This window comes from Erithacus rubecula, assembly GCF_903797595.1.
Source record: "Erithacus rubecula genome assembly, chromosome: Z".
Classification (NCBI taxonomy): Eukaryota; Metazoa; Chordata; class Aves; order Passeriformes; family Muscicapidae; genus Erithacus; species Erithacus rubecula.
The window spans coordinates 9,180,312-9,197,587 of NC_136661.1; the positions used below are offsets into that span (position 1 = coordinate 9,180,312).

The 17,276-nt window shown below is 39.8% G+C and overlaps 1 protein-coding gene across 1 annotated transcript; it reads left to right on the plus strand.

The window, feature by feature from the left end:
• The first annotated feature begins 211 nt into the window (after positions 1–211).
• HEXB (hexosaminidase subunit beta) lies at positions 212–16,900 on the plus strand. The gene is made up of 14 exons (XM_079330036.1): positions 212–564; positions 658–815; positions 4,054–4,119; positions 4,762–4,808; positions 5,008–5,118; positions 7,648–7,749; positions 9,357–9,486; positions 10,115–10,295; positions 11,271–11,357; positions 11,919–11,991; positions 12,615–12,789; positions 13,564–13,654; positions 13,880–13,984; positions 16,714–16,900. Exons 1-14 carry the CDS (start codon positions 272–274, stop codon positions 16,775–16,777), a joined length of 1,683 nt encoding a protein of 560 aa, XP_079186162.1. The 5' UTR covers positions 212–271; the 3' UTR covers positions 16,778–16,900.
• Positions 16,901–17,276: the final 376 nt, after the last annotated feature.

A 17,276-nucleotide genomic window follows, 5' to 3' on the forward strand; every position in this document is an offset into this window, starting at 1 on the left:
CTCATACGGCTTCCCGCCCAGGCCCTTCACCATCCTCGTGGCTCTCCTTTGGACTCTAGAAAACCTCTCAGAGGAGCGTGAAAGACCCCCTCACTGCACCAAAGCGCCCCTCGGCCCCTCACCGCGCCGCACTCCGCCGAGGGGCCGCCGGCCGGGCGGTGCCGCGGGCGGGCACTGAGCTGCGGGCCCGCCCTGCACGACCCCGCGGCGCCGGGGGCGGAGCCGGGCTGCCCGGCGAGTAGAGCGGGCGGGCTGAGGCGGCAGCCCCACTATGGGCAGAGCCATGGGGCTGGCTGGGCTGCTCCTGGGGCTCGTCGTGGTGCCCGCCGTGCTGGTGAGCACCAACCTCCGCCACGGCGCCCCGCGGAGCGAGGCCGAGCCGGAGCCGTCCGGCTGGGAGCTGGCGGCAGACGCCGTCCCCGAGGACTCGCTGTGGCCGCTGCCGCAGTGGGTCCGCACGTACCCTCGCCAGCTGCAGCTAGCGCCCAGCCGCTTCCAGCTGGTGCACGGCGCCGGCTCCTCGGCGGGGCCGGGCTGCGGGCTGCTGCAGGACGCCTTCCGCAGGTGAGCGGCCGCGGGGCCGGGGTGCTGCAGCGGCGGCCCGGGGACGGGAGCAGCCGCCTCAGGGCCCCGCCGGCGCCTCTGCTTCCCCGGCAGGTACTACGAGTACATGTTCGGGCATTCCCTGCGGCGGACGTGGAGCCGCAGGCCGCTGGCTGCCCGAGGGGAGCCCGAGCTGTTCCAGCTGCAGGTGGTGATCGAGGCGGGGGACCCTGGCTGTGACGGGCACCCGCACCTCACCTCCAGCGAGGCCTGTGAGTACCGCTCGCTCCGCTCGGCGCGCTCCTCCTCCGGCGCCGGCACCGTTACGCGCTTGCTTTCCTATCACGTGCCCGCCGTTCGAGTCCGCCGGGTTTGGGTGGCTTTTTAAGGAGCTGGAAAGCAAGGGCTCTTGGAAGCGCGCAAAAACTGCCACAGCCCTGGCGACCAGGAGATAATTCCTGCTCTTGATGCTGTGGGAGATCTCTGCCCACAGTGAATCATGGAGCTCACGTGTCGCCTGTGAGTTTTGCAGTTCGGGTGTCATACAGCTCACTTAGTGCTGCTGTCTCCTCTAGCAGCTAGCATTAGGAATCGGAGATACCGTACTGTGCAATAGCCTGTTATCTGTAGTAGGATCTGTGCACAGTCAGGAGATGATCCTTTTCAATACAGGATATTTATTGAGTGAAGGCTGTCACTGCTTACCTGTCTCCTGAGAAATGACTGCGTTCGAATTGAAGCCACTTACACTGAGATATGTACATGGTATTTCCTGTTTTTCCAGGAAAACCAGAAAGTGCTCTTTGAACTTATTACTCATCTTGCAGGCCTATAAATCTACTTCCTCTCTGTCTGTAGATACAAGAAAGGATTTTAAAACACCATGTTTTATTGGATTTAGTTTCTCTGCTCCTTTAGTTCTGTGACTGAAGTCCAGAGTGGAGAAATACTCTACGTAAAGTACTAATCACCAGAGAATTTCCTTAACAAAAATAAGGCTGAGCAATAATACTGCTTTTTGTCTGGGCAGACTAACACAAAAATCAACATATTCAGTTAATCTAGTCCTGTTTTAGATAAGCTGTTGTTTGGTATCCAGGATACAGATCCTTAGAAAAAAGATCCTTTTAATCTCAAGTCATACATCTGCAGCGGGATTAATTCCACCTGACTTGTGACAGAATGTACTGATATTAAATTTATTCAATCCTTTTGGGACATATAGCCAAAGAGTTCAGTATTTCTGTTCAAGTTTTTAATACATGCAAATGAAACATAGCAGCAAAAATGCTGAGGCTCTTGACATTGTTCTGCCAGTCAGGTTATTGTGCTGCTTTATTATTATTTGAACTTTGAACTGGTTTGTGAAACATTAGATTTTAACCAAAACTAGTTCTTATGTCACGAAATCTGTCAGAGCATGTGATATTTTTTAGGTTGCATTCTTTAGAACAGACAGTTTTTTCCTTCTGCCTTACTGAGTAAGTTTTCTTTTACAAATAACTTGTTCTCATAATGTAATAAGATGAGCTTTCCAGACTTCAGCAAGTTTTAATTTTCTTGTTTTTAATGGGCTATCTTTATAAGGATATGGATTCTTAATAATTCTGTTATTGGTGCCTTGCTGGTTTGGATGGTCTGGATTGTTGATAAAGATAGTATGGATCAGTCAGTGACTATCCTGTATCAAGCATATTGGATATGTAGTCAAACTACAGGTTATCTGCCCACCTGCCTGCTGAGTTCTTACCTTTTTGTGTAAAATGTTTCAAGTAGCTCATTATAAAATTTTCCAACATTGAAGGCATGATACCTGTTCAGAAAAAAAACAAAACCCTCCTGTATTGGAATTAAATCCTTGACAATTTATTGCATTTTCCCTACAGTTTACCTGTGGAGATTGCAGTAGTCTTTTAAATTCTCTTTCTTACCCCAAACTTCCAGTATGTGTGATCAGTTTTTGGGTTTACATGGAAGCTTGAGGTACTTTCTTCATGTCACTGAATGGCTTTTCTTTGGTAGTTTAGATAAATGTTTGAATTGTGTAACTTGTAGCCAACCATTGTTTCATACTTATACAGATCAAATAAGCCATTGTACAGTAATTGAACCCTTTGATTTTTTTCTCTGCTGTTTCAGATGTGCAATTATTACTTTGATGTTTGAATAATAATATAAATCTATGGGTTTATAGATGTAGTATATTTTTATGCACATATATGTATGTGATTTTAAAAAAAGAATTAAAATATGTTTGTTTCTCCTCTAAAATTTATTGAAATCTTACTAAAAAAAAATATTTTAGCTTTTTTTTTCCCACTGGTACTTTGTACTGTAATTCAGTACTCAAACTTAAGGGAGGATTGTCACAGATTCCTTCGGGTACCATTCTTCATTTTATTTGCCATGCTTCATCTCACTGCCCCCATACTGGTCAAGAGGGTGCCCTGGCACCCTGTTGGTGTATCAGGCTCAGCATCACCAGCCAGGCAAGGGAGGGGATTGTCCTGCTCTGCTCTGCACTGGGGCAGCCTCACCTCCAGTGCTGGGGGCAGCTCTGGTGCCACAGTGTAAGAGATGTAAAGCTACTGGGGAGTGTCTAAAGGAGGGCCACAAACATGATGCAGGGTCTGGAGGGGAAACTGTATGAGGAGCAGCTGGGGTCACTTGGTTTGTTCAGCCTGGAGCAGGTGACACTGAGGGGAGACCTCACAAGGGGAAGCACAAGATCCTCTCAAGAGGAAGCAGAGGGGCAGGTCTTGATCTCTTCACTCTCATGACCAGTGACAGGATTTGAGGTAACAGCAAAAAGCTGAGTCAGGGAAGGTTTAGTCTGGATATCAGGAAAAGGGATCTTCACCTAGGCTGTGGCTGGACACTGGAACAGGATCCTCAGGGAAGTGGTCACAGCACCAGCCTGGCAGAGTTCAAGAGGCGTTTGAGCAATGCACTTGGTGTGACTCTTGGGGGTGTCCTGTGCAGGGCTAAGAGTTGGACTCAATGATCCTGAACTTCCAACTCAGCATATTCCATATTTTGAATAGTGCCTTTTTTCTTCGTAATAAGACCTTAATCATAAGCACCTATTATATGACAAGTTAAATCTCTAAAAAATATGTAACCATAAACTATATAAAAGGAAGGCAGAAGCAGAAGTAAACTTTTCATGATTTGGTTTCGCCACCCTTATCACATGTGTCTTAAATGCAGAAACATTTTGTGTTAGATTTTAAGTCGATTGGGTTAAACTTGCTGGAGTTTTGGCTTGTGCAATATTTTAACATTGCCCTTACTAAGTACCTTACATCTTTTATCTTCTTTCTGAGTAGATGTTGATCTCTGAATAGTAGATGAAAAATAATTGCATGCAATCACCATTAAAAGCAGGGTTGGTTGGAATTTAATACACTAAGGGAGATGTGGCACTCAAAGAATCTTTTTAATGCCTTTTGGCATTAACCTGTCAATTCATTCTTTCTTGCTTAGTAAGCATTTTTTTCTTTTCTTTAGACCATTTGACTGTAACTGAGCCTGTGGCTGTACTGAAAGCTCCTGAGGTATGGGGTGCTTTAAGAGGTAAGCCAATGCTTTTCACATTGAGCTCTTTGTTTGGGGCATATACAAACTTCATGGCAGATCCAGAACCAGCTGACCACTGAGCCTTGCCCTCATTCAGTACTTCATTGGAAGTAAGCTTAGACCAGAAGATACTCAGATGTGTATCAGTTAGACCCTTAGTCCCAGATGCTCAGCATCTCAGTGGCACACTGTGAGTAAATTCTTGCTGTGTCTGAAATAAGCCAGGCCAAGCAAAAAGCTTTTTAAACTACAGTGTGAACAGATTATTTTCTGACTGCACCTATAAAGTGAACATGCTGAACACATCACAAAGAGTAATAATCCTGACATTTCAGTCTGTCGTTCTTACTGGAATGTTTAGTCTGTATATTTGTTACTTATAAATGAACAGATTTTTCATGCTGAATTAGAAACTTCACTAGTTCCAGAAATGAGAGGAATAGATGTACAAGACCAGAAATTCCACCCATTCCTAGAAATTGGCAGTGCTTGAGTGCTTAAGGGAAGTGCTAAAGAGAAAATAATTCAGCTACAAAGCATTCTTTCTAGCTTTGTGAATGCCTCTAAGAAGTTGCTTGAAACTAAAATTTTAAGCGGACTGGGTTTTAATTGAGATCCCTTTCTGGGATATTTTTCCAGGTTTGGAAACCTTCAGCCAGTTGGTTCATGAAGATGACTATGGAAGTGTAAGTATGGCTATTAACTAGATCCACTGTCCTGGTAACTGGTGCTTTTCTAGAAAGAGCCAAACTACCAGTTTCATTCAGCAACATTTCAGTTTGTTACGTATTTCCAATAATAATTTTCTGGAAAAGAAAGAGTATTTCTTGTTTGAAATTATGAATATGAAAATAAAATTTTAATTTTTAAATTTTGTTCTCATAGTTTCTCATCAATGAATCTGAAATCAATGACTTCCCAAGATTTGCTCATAGAGGAGTCTTATTAGATACTTCAAGGCATTATTTACCATTGAAATCTATTCTTACAAACCTGGTAAGTATGCAGTTTTGTATCATTAATAATGAAGGCTTTTTGCTGTTGTGTTTTGGTCCCTGAAGTAGGAAGCAACTAGAGCTGGTATGAAAGAAGAACCCATATCCTCTATCTGACTTTAAAAGGACAGAGTGAACTTTGCTAAGCAAAGGTCTGAACATAGGCTGGAATGAACATCGAGAGGAATCAAGTGGGTAGACACAATGATTATTGAATCTATGAAGGGGCTGGTGTTTGTTGTACCTGATTGTATTTTCTGATGCCTAAACCAGCTTAGGCATTATTTCTTGGAAGCATGTTTTGAGACATCTGACTGTCATCAAGCAAGACAAGGGATACCTTGCAAATTCTAGTGTCAGTGCCAGTGATTTCAGGAAAACCCCAGTCTTTTGGAGTGGACTTTGGTAGTCCAGCAGCAGGCTTTGGTAGTCTTAGGCTAAGTGCAAGCCAGTAATTAAGTATTACAGAGCAAGGGAGGAAATTCAAAATGTTCACTGGAAGCTACTAAAAAATAAAACCAGACTAACCGATAAAACCAAACAAAATTTCCTCCAAAAAGCTTAAGTAAGCACATTAAGAATTAATGTGCTCCAGTCCTGATGGAAAGGTGTTGTACTTGTGTAAGTTTAGCAGCCAAAGCTGGGGTTTTTACTGTTTTGCACTCCCCATTTTTTTTGTTGAAGTGCTTGTAGGAGGGATTATTTATTTAGTTGAAGTGGAGTAGCAGGTAGTTTCCTGTCTTGTCTCTCCTCCAAGATGAAATAGTATTTGAAATGTCCCCTCTGTGTTGCAAAACTTTGAAAAACAAGTTTAAGATAGGAAGACAAAGTGCAGATAAAAACAGTCTCAGAACTTAACTGAGGTCATCCATGAACTATGCTCAGAACTTGTCCTTTTGGTATTTACCACTTGTTTTCACATTCAAGGTCAGTGCCTGTTCAGCAAGTAATGCTTGTGTAGTGTTAAACTTGCAACAGAGGGTGCTTCAAAATCTCAAATATTTGTGTCAGTATTTTTTGTCTTGTCTAAAAGAGATGTCCAAAGAGATTTGCATTGCTAACTATTTTAGTGTTTCTGTAACTGCTGCTATTCTGCTTTCTGTCCTTAAATTGCATGTCTGTTTCTAATACATTATCAGAGCTATAGTTGATGCTGTTTGCTGGTTTAAGAACAAGTATCCCTCTTTTCCCACCTGTGTGCCTGCTTGAATCCAGACTAATGAAAAGCATCAGTAATCTCTTCTCTGATTTGTGCTGATTAGGTACTTAGGGCAGCAGTTAAAGTACATTTCTTGTTTGTGTTCAACTGCTGCACTCTATTTCTAGGAAAGATGTTGTCCTTGAGGAAGAAATAGGTAAAACTGAAGGTCCAGAGGTGTCATTTTCTATGTAGAAGAATGGTATTTGTTAGAAATGCATGAAGACATGGCAGTTAACTTCTGCAACATCATGAAACAGATGAGATAAATTTGGGGAATTGACAAGATTTGTCAATACTTTGTATTTGGTGGGAGTTCCTGAACGTATTTTATCACCTCTTTAAATGCACCTAGGAAAAAAAAAAGGGGGAGGAGTGCATGGTGGAAACAATTGTATTGTGGCAAGGGATTAGGAGCAGCTGTGTTGCTGTCAATCATGAACAATGTAAACACTTTTTCGGTCTGCTCACAGCACACTCTTCTAGTGGCTAAAAAGCCATCATAACTCAAGGTACGTGTTTAACTGTCCAGCTGGAGTTATAATTCTAAAATAAGCATGTTAACATTGATCTCAGTTATCTTCGAGATAAAAGAAGGGAAGTACTGACACTGTCATGAATGAAAACAAGATAAACAACTGTCGTTTTCAGGGAAAATGCATAGTTTATTCTTATCAATTTGAAATGGATTCTGCTGAAGTCACTAGCAAGAAGGGATGTGCTATATAGTAGGAAACTCATGTTGTTCTGGTTTTGAGTCCAAGGTGTTTAGTTATAAAACTGTAAGCATTTCTGTAAGCTGAAATAACTGATGGTTCATAGAGAATTACTCACAGATCCATCTGTGTTGGAAGGGACCCAGAAGAATCATCAAGGCCAACTATTAAAGTGAGTGGCCCATATGAGGGTCAAACCTGCAAATTTGGTATTAGTAGCACCATGCTGTAAGCACCTGAGCTAATCTCAGGGTATGTGTTCTGAAGGGGAAGAAATTCTTAAGTGTTCATATCAGTTCATATTACACAGGCTGGTAGAATGAGAGTCAGATCAAGAGTTTGTTGACAGCAGTGATGAAAATAGATTGCAGAGGGGTGGAGCAGTAGAGATATGTGCTTCTAGGATTTAGTGAAACATATAATGTTCTTTTTGGTTTATTGGTGTGAGGATTGGTGGGGTTTTATTGGTTTTTTTGTGTGGTTTGGTTGAGGTTTTTTTCTTTTTTAGTTGTTGCTCTAGGCATCTAGGATATGCTGGGACAAGACCACTTTTTTTTGCATAGATTTTCTATGAGAATGAAGTTTTAACTAGACTCTGTTGCATTATTTGTTACAGGATGCCATGGCTTTTAATAAGTTCAATGTTCTCCACTGGCATATAGTAGATGATCAGTCCTTCCCATACCAGAGCATTTATTTCCCTGAATTAAGTGATAAGGTGAGTGAACGTCATTGGAGCAGGGTGGAAGGGCAGGAATCTGGCAAACATTTCATGAAAATAAAATGCAGAGTTTACCAATGCTGGAGTACATCTGGTTTGGCTAATTGTAAAACAGTACTATGGGACCAGTAACCAGCATGTCCACATTTAGGATCACCTGGGTTTCTGTGGGGACAGTTTTTAAGTCTTCTTTTGGATACATGGTATGTGACAATCTTTACTCTTCTATACAAATTTTCTGAATGATCCTCAGTGTTTGCAGGACTTCATACACTAATGGTATGCAAATAAATAGTGAACACTGCTTGAATTTCTGATGATGCATTTCTTTACCTGGTTGACTTTTGCCACTCAAACAAATGTAAGAGATTTTTCTGCCATCTCTTGGCACCACTGCAATAGTACTTTTGCCCTGATAGCTAGTTAGCTTTACAAAACACACCACGTAAGAGATCCAAAAGTGGAAGGTTGTTTCCTGAAACAAATACAGTGGAATATGTCTCTTTATTCCTAGGTGCATAGTAAGCTTTGCTACATTAGTGAGAGCCTTCATGACGTTCTTGCTCAATCAGGTGCAGTAGGAGCCAAATCAAACATAGTTAAGTAGTTAAGAATAATTAAGTAGACTAAGCCTAAGTACAGGATTTGTGATTCTGTTTTAAAATGCTTGCTAGAATCTGACCCTCATGAAAATTATATTGGCAGTGCTTGAGGAGATGCTATGAGGAATTTTATAATTCAGAATTGGTAGATGTTGCGTAGTGCAGTCAGATTATTTTGTCTAGTAAAGGCAAACCCTAGTAGAGTTCTGTCATATATCCCACTGACAGCTAGAGAGAAGGAGATGGTCTTGGTCTCAACAAGCTTCTCTTTGAAAGTCTTCTTGTGTACTGTTTCCTTTTTTGAGTACCTCAGCTGTGAAAACCATTTTCAGATAAACAGAAGCTTAAGATGCTATTGATCATGAAGGGTCATTGTGTATCCTGAAATAGTTTGGCTCTTTGGCAAGCATCAGTTTCACCAAACTGTAGTAATCTGGGTCATTGTCACATTCGTTTGCTGTGTGAGAGTGGAATAACACTCAAACTTATTGTCACAAAAGAAACACGTCCTAGTGCTAAATTGGTCACTGTATCAAAACTAAGAAGTAGAAATGTTGGAACTTCTTTCTGAATTGCAGAATTTTTCCATTAGTCTTGTATGTTATGTAGCAAGAGCCCTATGTTTCAGAGCTAATGGGCAATAATAATTTGCCACTGTACAGAAGAATGGACAACTGTATCTTTCAAAATCCTGAAGGAAAAGAAACTAGCTTTTCTGCTATTTTCAGTAACTGTGAGCTAAGGAGGAATGGAAGGTCTCCTCAAGCAGATCTGTCTCAGTGTTCTGAGTTTGTTTTGGTGTGGTTTTTTTACCTTTCCAGAAGTTAAGTGAAAAGTTCTGTCTTGCAGTTGATAAACCACGGCAACTTGTAAAACTGTTCTCCAGTCTAAGTTAAAATACTTCTGTCCAAAATTTTGTGATCTGCTGGTATAGTGTGTTATATGTATTTATATATATTTACTCTATGTCTCTAAATATTTTATTATATGCATATTTCACAGGGGGCATACTCCTCTAATCTCATCTATACTCCTACCGATGTCCGTCTGGTGATTGAGTATGCCCGGTTAAGAGGCATCAGAGTTATCCCAGAGTTTGATACACCAGGACATACACAGTCTTGGGGAAAAGGTATGCCCAAGAAAGTATTAATTGTTAAGAAACTGTGGTAAGTAGTAGCAAGAAAACTAATTTTTTTAAGAAGTAACCCAATGAATTGCTTTGGAAGGCCCTTGATAAGAGGTAAGGAAGAGGCACTGAGTGATGTCATGACCTTCACAGGTTACAGGAAATACAATGAATTGAGAAAGTTGATATGTTCTATGCTAGATGTGTGTACAAGGGTACAGATATAGTCTGCTTTAGACTTCATTCTACCTTGAGGCTTTCTTCTAACTGGCTTCCTTCTGATGTTCATTAAAGTTTGGGGTTTTTTGGTTTTTTTGGGGTTTTTTTTGGGTCAGGTAGTTATCAAAGTGCTGTTTTCCAGGTATTGTGACATGTTACATATAGTGTGTGTTAAATCACAGATCTGAAAGTCAAGAGTCCTGATTGCCAGTTAGAGGGTTCCTAAACCTTTTACAAGTGGTCTTAGGTCTTATTTCTTCCTGCCTCTATTTGATTTTACTTAAAATACTTAGTTAAAATTTACTTAGTTAATGAATATTTATCTTTATAATATGACTAACTGCTTCTTCCTGCTAGCAAAGTTAGCTTTGCAACATGAAACTGAATATCATCTATTAATTGTTTTTATTAGGTCAAAAAGGTCTTCTCACTCCTTGTTACAGTGGAGGACAGCCAACTGGGTCCTTTGGACCTGTAAATCCTGTTTGGAATACAACTTATGACTTTATGGCTAAGTTCTTCAAAGAAATCAGCAGTGTATTTCCAGATGAATTCATTCATTTGGGAGGAGATGAAGTGGACTTCAGTTGTTGGTATGGCAACAATTCAAGGAACACTTATCTAGCACCTCCTAAACCTGTCTACCTCCATCAGTTATGGAACTCAGTTGCATAAGACAGTTTTCACTGCATAATCAAAAGGTCTCCTCTCCTGCCTCTGTAACTGTTTACAGGCAGATCATTTGTGATCTTCAAAAAGCAACTGATGTGCAGAATTTTGCTCTGACTTGTAGTTTCATAAATATTCAGGTATTCTAAAAGATTTCTTTATGAAAATTACCCTGGCAGGACAGAGAACTAGTATGTTAGAAAAGTACTAGATAAGAAAATTAACATTTTAATAGTTTGTTAAAGTAGATGTTTACATTGAGTTCTGCCCACCAGAAAATCTGGTAACCATAAGAATTACCAAATAGATTCATGTGTGTTTGTGTTAGAAGTACAGCATGTATTAATTGTGTTCTTAATTCGGTTGTGAATGTTGAATATTTTGGAGTCTCTCTGCTGGAGAGACTAACTAATAATAAAGAATTTGTAGCATTTTAATGAGTATTCAAAATGATCTAGTTAGTATTTCTACATTCTCTTTAAAGATCAAATCCAAACCTCTTGGAAATGCTTTAACACAAAAACGTTGATCTGGGTTTTTTTGTGGTAGAAACACAAAATTGTTGAGTTCTCAGACTGCTGATAATCTTGGCACAAAGTAGCTGAGATACCAGGAACTCCAATGCTCTTAAGAGTTTGAGCAGCCTACTAGAGACTGCTTCAGAACAGTGGCTCAAGCAGATTTACCAGAGAATTAAGTCTATTGGCTCTATTTCAAACCAGGAGGAAACTCTTTCAAAATATCTAAGTAATGTTAACCTTCTGCTCTGCAGTGTGTTCCAGGCTGTGACATGCCTAAGGCATAATTAGTGTGCTGTACATAGATAAAAATGGGAAATCTGGTTTAAAATGTAACAAAAATAACCTTTTTTTTAACTTGTTTTCTTGTTATTATTTAAGGAAATCTAACCCTGAAGTGAAGCAGTTCATGAAGAAGCAAGGTTTTGGCATTGACTATGCTAAACTGGAATCTTACTATGTTCAGAAGTATGTTGTTTTTTTAATTCTTGCTCAGTTTTTCACAACCATTGTTTGAGGGTGGTGTTGAGGTGCAGATATGGAAGCTGACTTAGTTTCTATATTATTTTGAAAAATTGCCACATTTTTGGGACTGTCCACTTTATTTTAATATACCAGGTCTGAAGTTCATAGCTTTAAGATGTGGGGCACAGCACAGATATGTAAGCTAGTTTTACACACACTGTGAACATATTGGGTATCTTAAACTACATGTCAGACACAGGGTTGGGAGGAAGTTTTTGCAGACATTTCTTTCTCTCCTTAAATAACATAGTGATCCTGTATGAGTTGCTGGTAGTTCTGAACATTAGTTTGTGTTAATGTACATGCACATTGTTCTACATGGTAGAACATGCTCTGCAAGACAGAGCACTGAAGGCTGAAACCAGAACAACCTGCTTTTTCTTGGTCCCCTATGCAGTGGTGGGGAAGGTCTGATGTGCCTTGGGGTAGAAAATGTTGCTACTTTTGAGTGAATCTGCTTATCTCATTGAAGATCACAGACCTGATCTTATTTCTAAATTCTAGCATTTTGGACATTGTTTCCTCCTACAACAAAGGACAAATGGTCTGGCAAGAAGTGTTTGATCACAAAGCACAGGTGGGAAAATTAGTAAGGTACTCTTGCATAACAGCACAATATTGTGTGAGGCTTCCAAAGCAGACTATTAAGTAGATCTGGCTTTGTCTCTTGAGAGTTAAAGCAAGACTGCTGACATAGCAAGTCTCTCCATATGTGGGTAATTTCAATCCCTTGGAATTACCATCTGTTGATTGTGTAATAGGTGAAACAGGAATACCAGCATTGAAGTGCTTTTTAAAGGTGAACACAGTTAATATAATATGCTTTAAAACATCATAGTAAAAGGTAGAGAATTTTCTTTCTTTCTCTTTTTTCCTCATGTAACTGTGTGTCTGATCTAGTAACACCAAATGATCACCTTTTATGAGCTGGTCACATATGTGGTGCATGTAGGAATCCTCTTAGAGCATTAACTGTCTATAGTATAACCTAGGCTTCACTCCAGTTGAGTGTTTAAAACCAGCAAAGACCTAATCAGCTTTTGACCTGGGGGGGAGGGGAGCGATGACAAAAGGTAGTTTCCAAAATGTTCCTCTTTAAAACAGAGAGTTTTGACATCATGAGCCTTTTCCTTGATACTACGATTTCCATTAATGTTTTTGGGCTAAGTTGGTTGTTTGTTTTGTCTTTTCCTCTTTTAGCTGAAACCAGACACCGTAGTTCAAGTGTGGATGGCAAATAACTACGCTCATGAACTGAGCAGTGTTACTGGAGCTGGGTACACTGCTGTCCTGTCAGCACCCTGGTACTTAGACTACATTAGTTATGGGCAAGATTGGAAGAAATACTACACTGTTGAACCACTTAACTTCCCTGGTTTGTTACTTTTTTTATATGCATGGTCCTGTGCATGAAACTCCTTGTTTTGTAGTACAGTGAAAATGAAAAGAATAGGGCTGTTTAGAGTGGCCATTCCATCAGTGTGATTGTAGTGTCATCAAAGGAATTATGGTCAGCTAGAACTCTGGAAAACTCTTAAATTAAAAAAAAAGGAACTTTGCATTTCTCACAAGGAAAGGTTTTACCTTCCTCAAGCATTCTGATACTGGTGTTTGCTTAAAATAGAATTGCTGGACTAGGTGGGCAGATGCTCCAGGAGCAGAGCTGTGTAAAATGGCTGTTTGCAGACAGACACTGAATTCATGTTACCAAGCTTCTTGAGTAGAAAAAGACATGTTCTCTCCCTGTATCTAAAGTTGATATAAACATCTTATGCTTTCCATGGGGCTTTCATTTTGTGCAAGGGAGTTCTCAGAGCTCATTAAGGAGAATACGTGACTGATTTTTTTCAAGGAATGTTCTGCATGTGATAGAATTAACAGTTTCCATCTGGATTTAAATCTCTGAGGAATCTCATAAAGCTGAGGAATCTCTTCAGAGCATGAAAGGTAAAATCCTTTTTGATAGAGCAGAGAAATGGCTTCTCTGGGCAAATGGCTTGGTGGTTCTCACATTCAGTAACAAGACTCACAAAATCTAAGTTAATGTTTAGGATAGGTATTTTATATAAAAACAACAGTCCTATCTAATTGTTGATATATGCCCATCTTCTGGACAGAGAGAAACACTGACTTTCTGCTTTGAATTCAGGATCTGAAAAACAGAAGAAACTTCTAATAGGTGGAGAAGCCTGCCTATGGGGGGAATTTGTGGATGCAACTAACCTGACACCAAGATTATGGTATGGACTGCTTTATTATTATATTTTTAAAAGCCAGGTAAAAGAAGCATTAATTAATCCCACGGGACTGTATGCTAGTGGTAATAGTGCTCTGTACTGAATCTAAGCAGCTATGAAAATTAATGTTTCTGAATATTAAAGTATTATATTAGACCTGGTATTAAAAAAATTATCCATTCTTGGTTCTAGACCATACCTATGCTAAAACTTAGTACACCTTTACAGGCCTCGAGCAAGTGCTGTTGGGGAAAGACTCTGGAGCAGCAGTAATGTGACCAACTTGCAGGATGCCTACAAAAGGCTAACTAATCATCGATGTCGCATGCTCCGGTAAGATTTAGTAGCTACAGTGTATCTTGGTTCTCAGGTTTTGTAACCAATGGAATAAAGGTGCAGGTATAAACTGCTGGCCTGGAGATGAAGGGAAGAAAGCTAGCAGTTTAATCTGACTGTAAATGCCATTCCATTTGGTTTTGTATTCACAGAAGAGAAAGACAGATGCATTAACACAGTAGGTCTGGACAGTTTTGCAACTAAAATTTTCAGAGCTCACTTTTTTCAGTGAAATACTAGGACTTTTCCGTGTTTCTGTGTAAAGGAAAATAAACACCATGACTGACTTATTTCAGACAAAAATTACACTAAAGGATATGTGGGAGGAGTACACTGACAGAAGACCAGCTTTTTTCCTAAAAAAAGGTGGTGTTATTTATTTATTATGAATAATAATTAAAGACCTGCAGCAGGTAATCAGTTGGAACTGTTTACATGAGAGTTAAGTTTGGGCAAGCTATTCTTTCACGTATTGCCTTACTTTAGGGGTTGAAAGGGATGGATAAGCAGTCCATGATAAATTTTAATTCATTTATGAACTGATTTTGTTTACAGTAGTTATAACACATTCTTCTCCCAGTTCTTTGCTAAAAAGTACTAGACAAGTTACTGGTTATTTCTTGCTATTGCTATTTTTGTAGATTCACAGTTGCAGATATGAGTGATTTCTAGGTTTAAAGTCCAAGTTTGACTTCAAAAGTGAAGCATTCAGTCAGAGAGCTGAATAGTTGAATTGCAGCAAGCATGAAACATACCATTTTGTTCTCTACAGAAGTTTATAGTTTATGAGAACTCATTGAAAATCTCAACTCTGTGTGGTAGTAGCTCAAGGTAGATACAAATCAATTTTTTAAAGACCAGGCTACAACAGCAGTTATAGGCAGCACTTGAAACTCAAGCTCTCTGCATGTGGTCATGAAGATGTCTTAGCATGATTATCTGCTAGAATCACTTTAGAGTATATAGTATATGTTTAGCTTACTGTCACTTTAATCAAGAGTGACTGAAGAACTTTTAAGTTTGGACTTGGGTTATTTCAAGTTGGCTTAAAATGATGATGCAGGAAAATAGCTGTATGTAAGTTGTGCTATCTCCCCTCAGTCATGAGAAAAATAGACACATTAAGAGAGAGTTAACAATATATGTTAAAAACAAGATCAAAGGTATTTCAAAACTTATGTACAATTACTAAGTAGGATGGTGCATCTCTTGGTGGGGCTCAGGAAAACACTGCTACAACTGAACAGTTAAGTGTGCAGCGGCTGTACCACTAGGATTAGGTTTTACAGTGAACTGTGCTGTTCCTCACCTGGTTGACTCCACTGCTGAATCTGCATCTTCTTCACTCCGGTATTTGTATTGCTGTACAGGGAGTGGGTCCAGATGACAGCAGCTGCTCTGGTAGTGCTGGCACGAGAGGCAGGGGCAGACTAAGGACTATTGCCTCTTGTCCTTGTTGCAACAGAAAGTAGTCTTAAGGAAAAACAGTTTTGCTGGCTTAGGATGAACAATTCCTGTTAGAATGTAACTACCATAATAAAAATATATGTTGTCCTGAAATGGCTCTTTTTAACAGGCTTTGAACCAGAAGTACACTAGAAAAAAAATTCCCTTTCCATTGATGAAATGAATATTCCATGGAGCTGCAGTTGTTACGTTTCATGTATATGGGGCTACCTCAAAGACCCATCTTAGTATCAGGCTGCTGTAATCTTAGCATGTACGCAAGGACTGTGTTCCTACTAGACGGTGGCATTTGTACAAAGGGCTTTTCCAAGAGAACAAACAGCTCTGGCTTGCTCTGCAGCTGGTTACCGCGGAGCAAGGGGAATAGGTTGGTATTGTAACATTGTAACAGCTACATCCTGGTCACTGGAACAACAGTAACTCTGCCTATTGAAGATCGAGGCCGTTGCTCCTGAAGTAGTACCGTGAATGCAGTAGGTACTATTGAGATCTAAACTCAGCTTCTTCTAGGATACAGCAGCCCAGATTGCAGAGAAATGGTGACTGGAGGAAGGAGACAATAAGATGGACGTATATTCCAGAGACCTAAGACACCAAGCCTTGTCTTTACTAAGCCTCTTGCTTAGAGGCAGCAATCATTCAGCTGATCTATTATTCAGTTTCTTTCACTGCACCACTTTTAAACATTAGCAACAGTAGTACCTATATCTTAAACATTTGAGAAATAGAATGTTGTTTACAGCTTCTTTAATTCTGAAACTTGTTTTTTTACTATCTTACTGCAGCATCATAAGACACAGGGGTTGGGGTTTTCTTAATGCCGCATGGGAACAGAATAATTTATGATAGTGTAAGCTGAAAGAAGCCCTGAATCCTGCCCCCAGAATAATGAAAATTATGGAATTAGAGCTGAATTTGAAGGAAACATTGAGGCTGGGCGAGGGGAGAATGTGTAAATGTCAGTTGATTCATATTTGCCTTTCTTATGACTTCTTTTCATTAAAAGCAGTAGATTTTGTGGAACATCAAAAGAACTAGCCCCTGAATTTAAGCTTTTCAACATGTCTGTTAATAGCTTGGTGCCTCTGATTGAAACAAGTTCAATCAAAAGTACAATCAAAAGTAGAATAGGCCGTCTGTTGTTTCTTGGGAATAGTTTTGTTTATATAGTTGTTAAAATATATTTCTAGTATCTCTCTTCCTGCCTACACAAGCAGCCAGTTGTTTGATAACAGTCATACCCATTCCAATTTTAACAGCCGTGGCATAGCAGCTGAACCAGTGTTTGTTGGATACTGCGCCCATGAAGCAAGAGGGCCGTAAGTGCTCAAAGACTTCTTGACAACAGCCTGAAGTGCCTCCGGGGTATGAATATGTACATGTGGTTTCGTATCTGAATCAAGACTTAAAATTTTCACTTTTAAAATAAAATTATTTGACAGCCTTGTTGGAGTAAAAATGATTGTTTTTAACCTTTCAAAAATAGGGATTCTTCACTCTGAAATCATGAAACTTGAGACCATAGAGTTATTAATTCTAGTTTCCTTACACTCTTAAGTTTGAAGAAAAATAAAGCTAAGATGCTATTTAAATTAGGAGCAAATTATCTCTTTTATTTCAAAGTATCACTTGCCACTTTTCTAGGTAACCAGATAAGTGCAACCCATAGCAAATCAGAACCATTACAGCTTAATTCCATTCCTAAAGGTAAACAAACAAACAAACAATTGCTCAACATACTGCAGGGTAGTAGGTAGGAATTACTGTCCTGGGAAAACTGCCTTTCTTGCTTTTTTTTTTGCACAGATCTTACTTGTTTTGC

Coding starts and splice junctions, on each gene's coding strand:
- HEXB (XM_079330036.1), top strand. CDS start 272: ATGGGCAGAGCCATGGGGCTGGCTGGGCTGCTCCTGGGGCTCGTCGTG. Junction 816..4,053: donor CCTCACCTCCAGCGAGGCCT/GTGAGTACCGCT, acceptor TCTTTTCTTTAG/ACCATTTGACTGTAACTGAG. Junction 12,790..13,563: donor TGAACCACTTAACTTCCCTG/GTTTGTTACTTT, acceptor CTTTGAATTCAG/GATCTGAAAAACAGAAGAAA.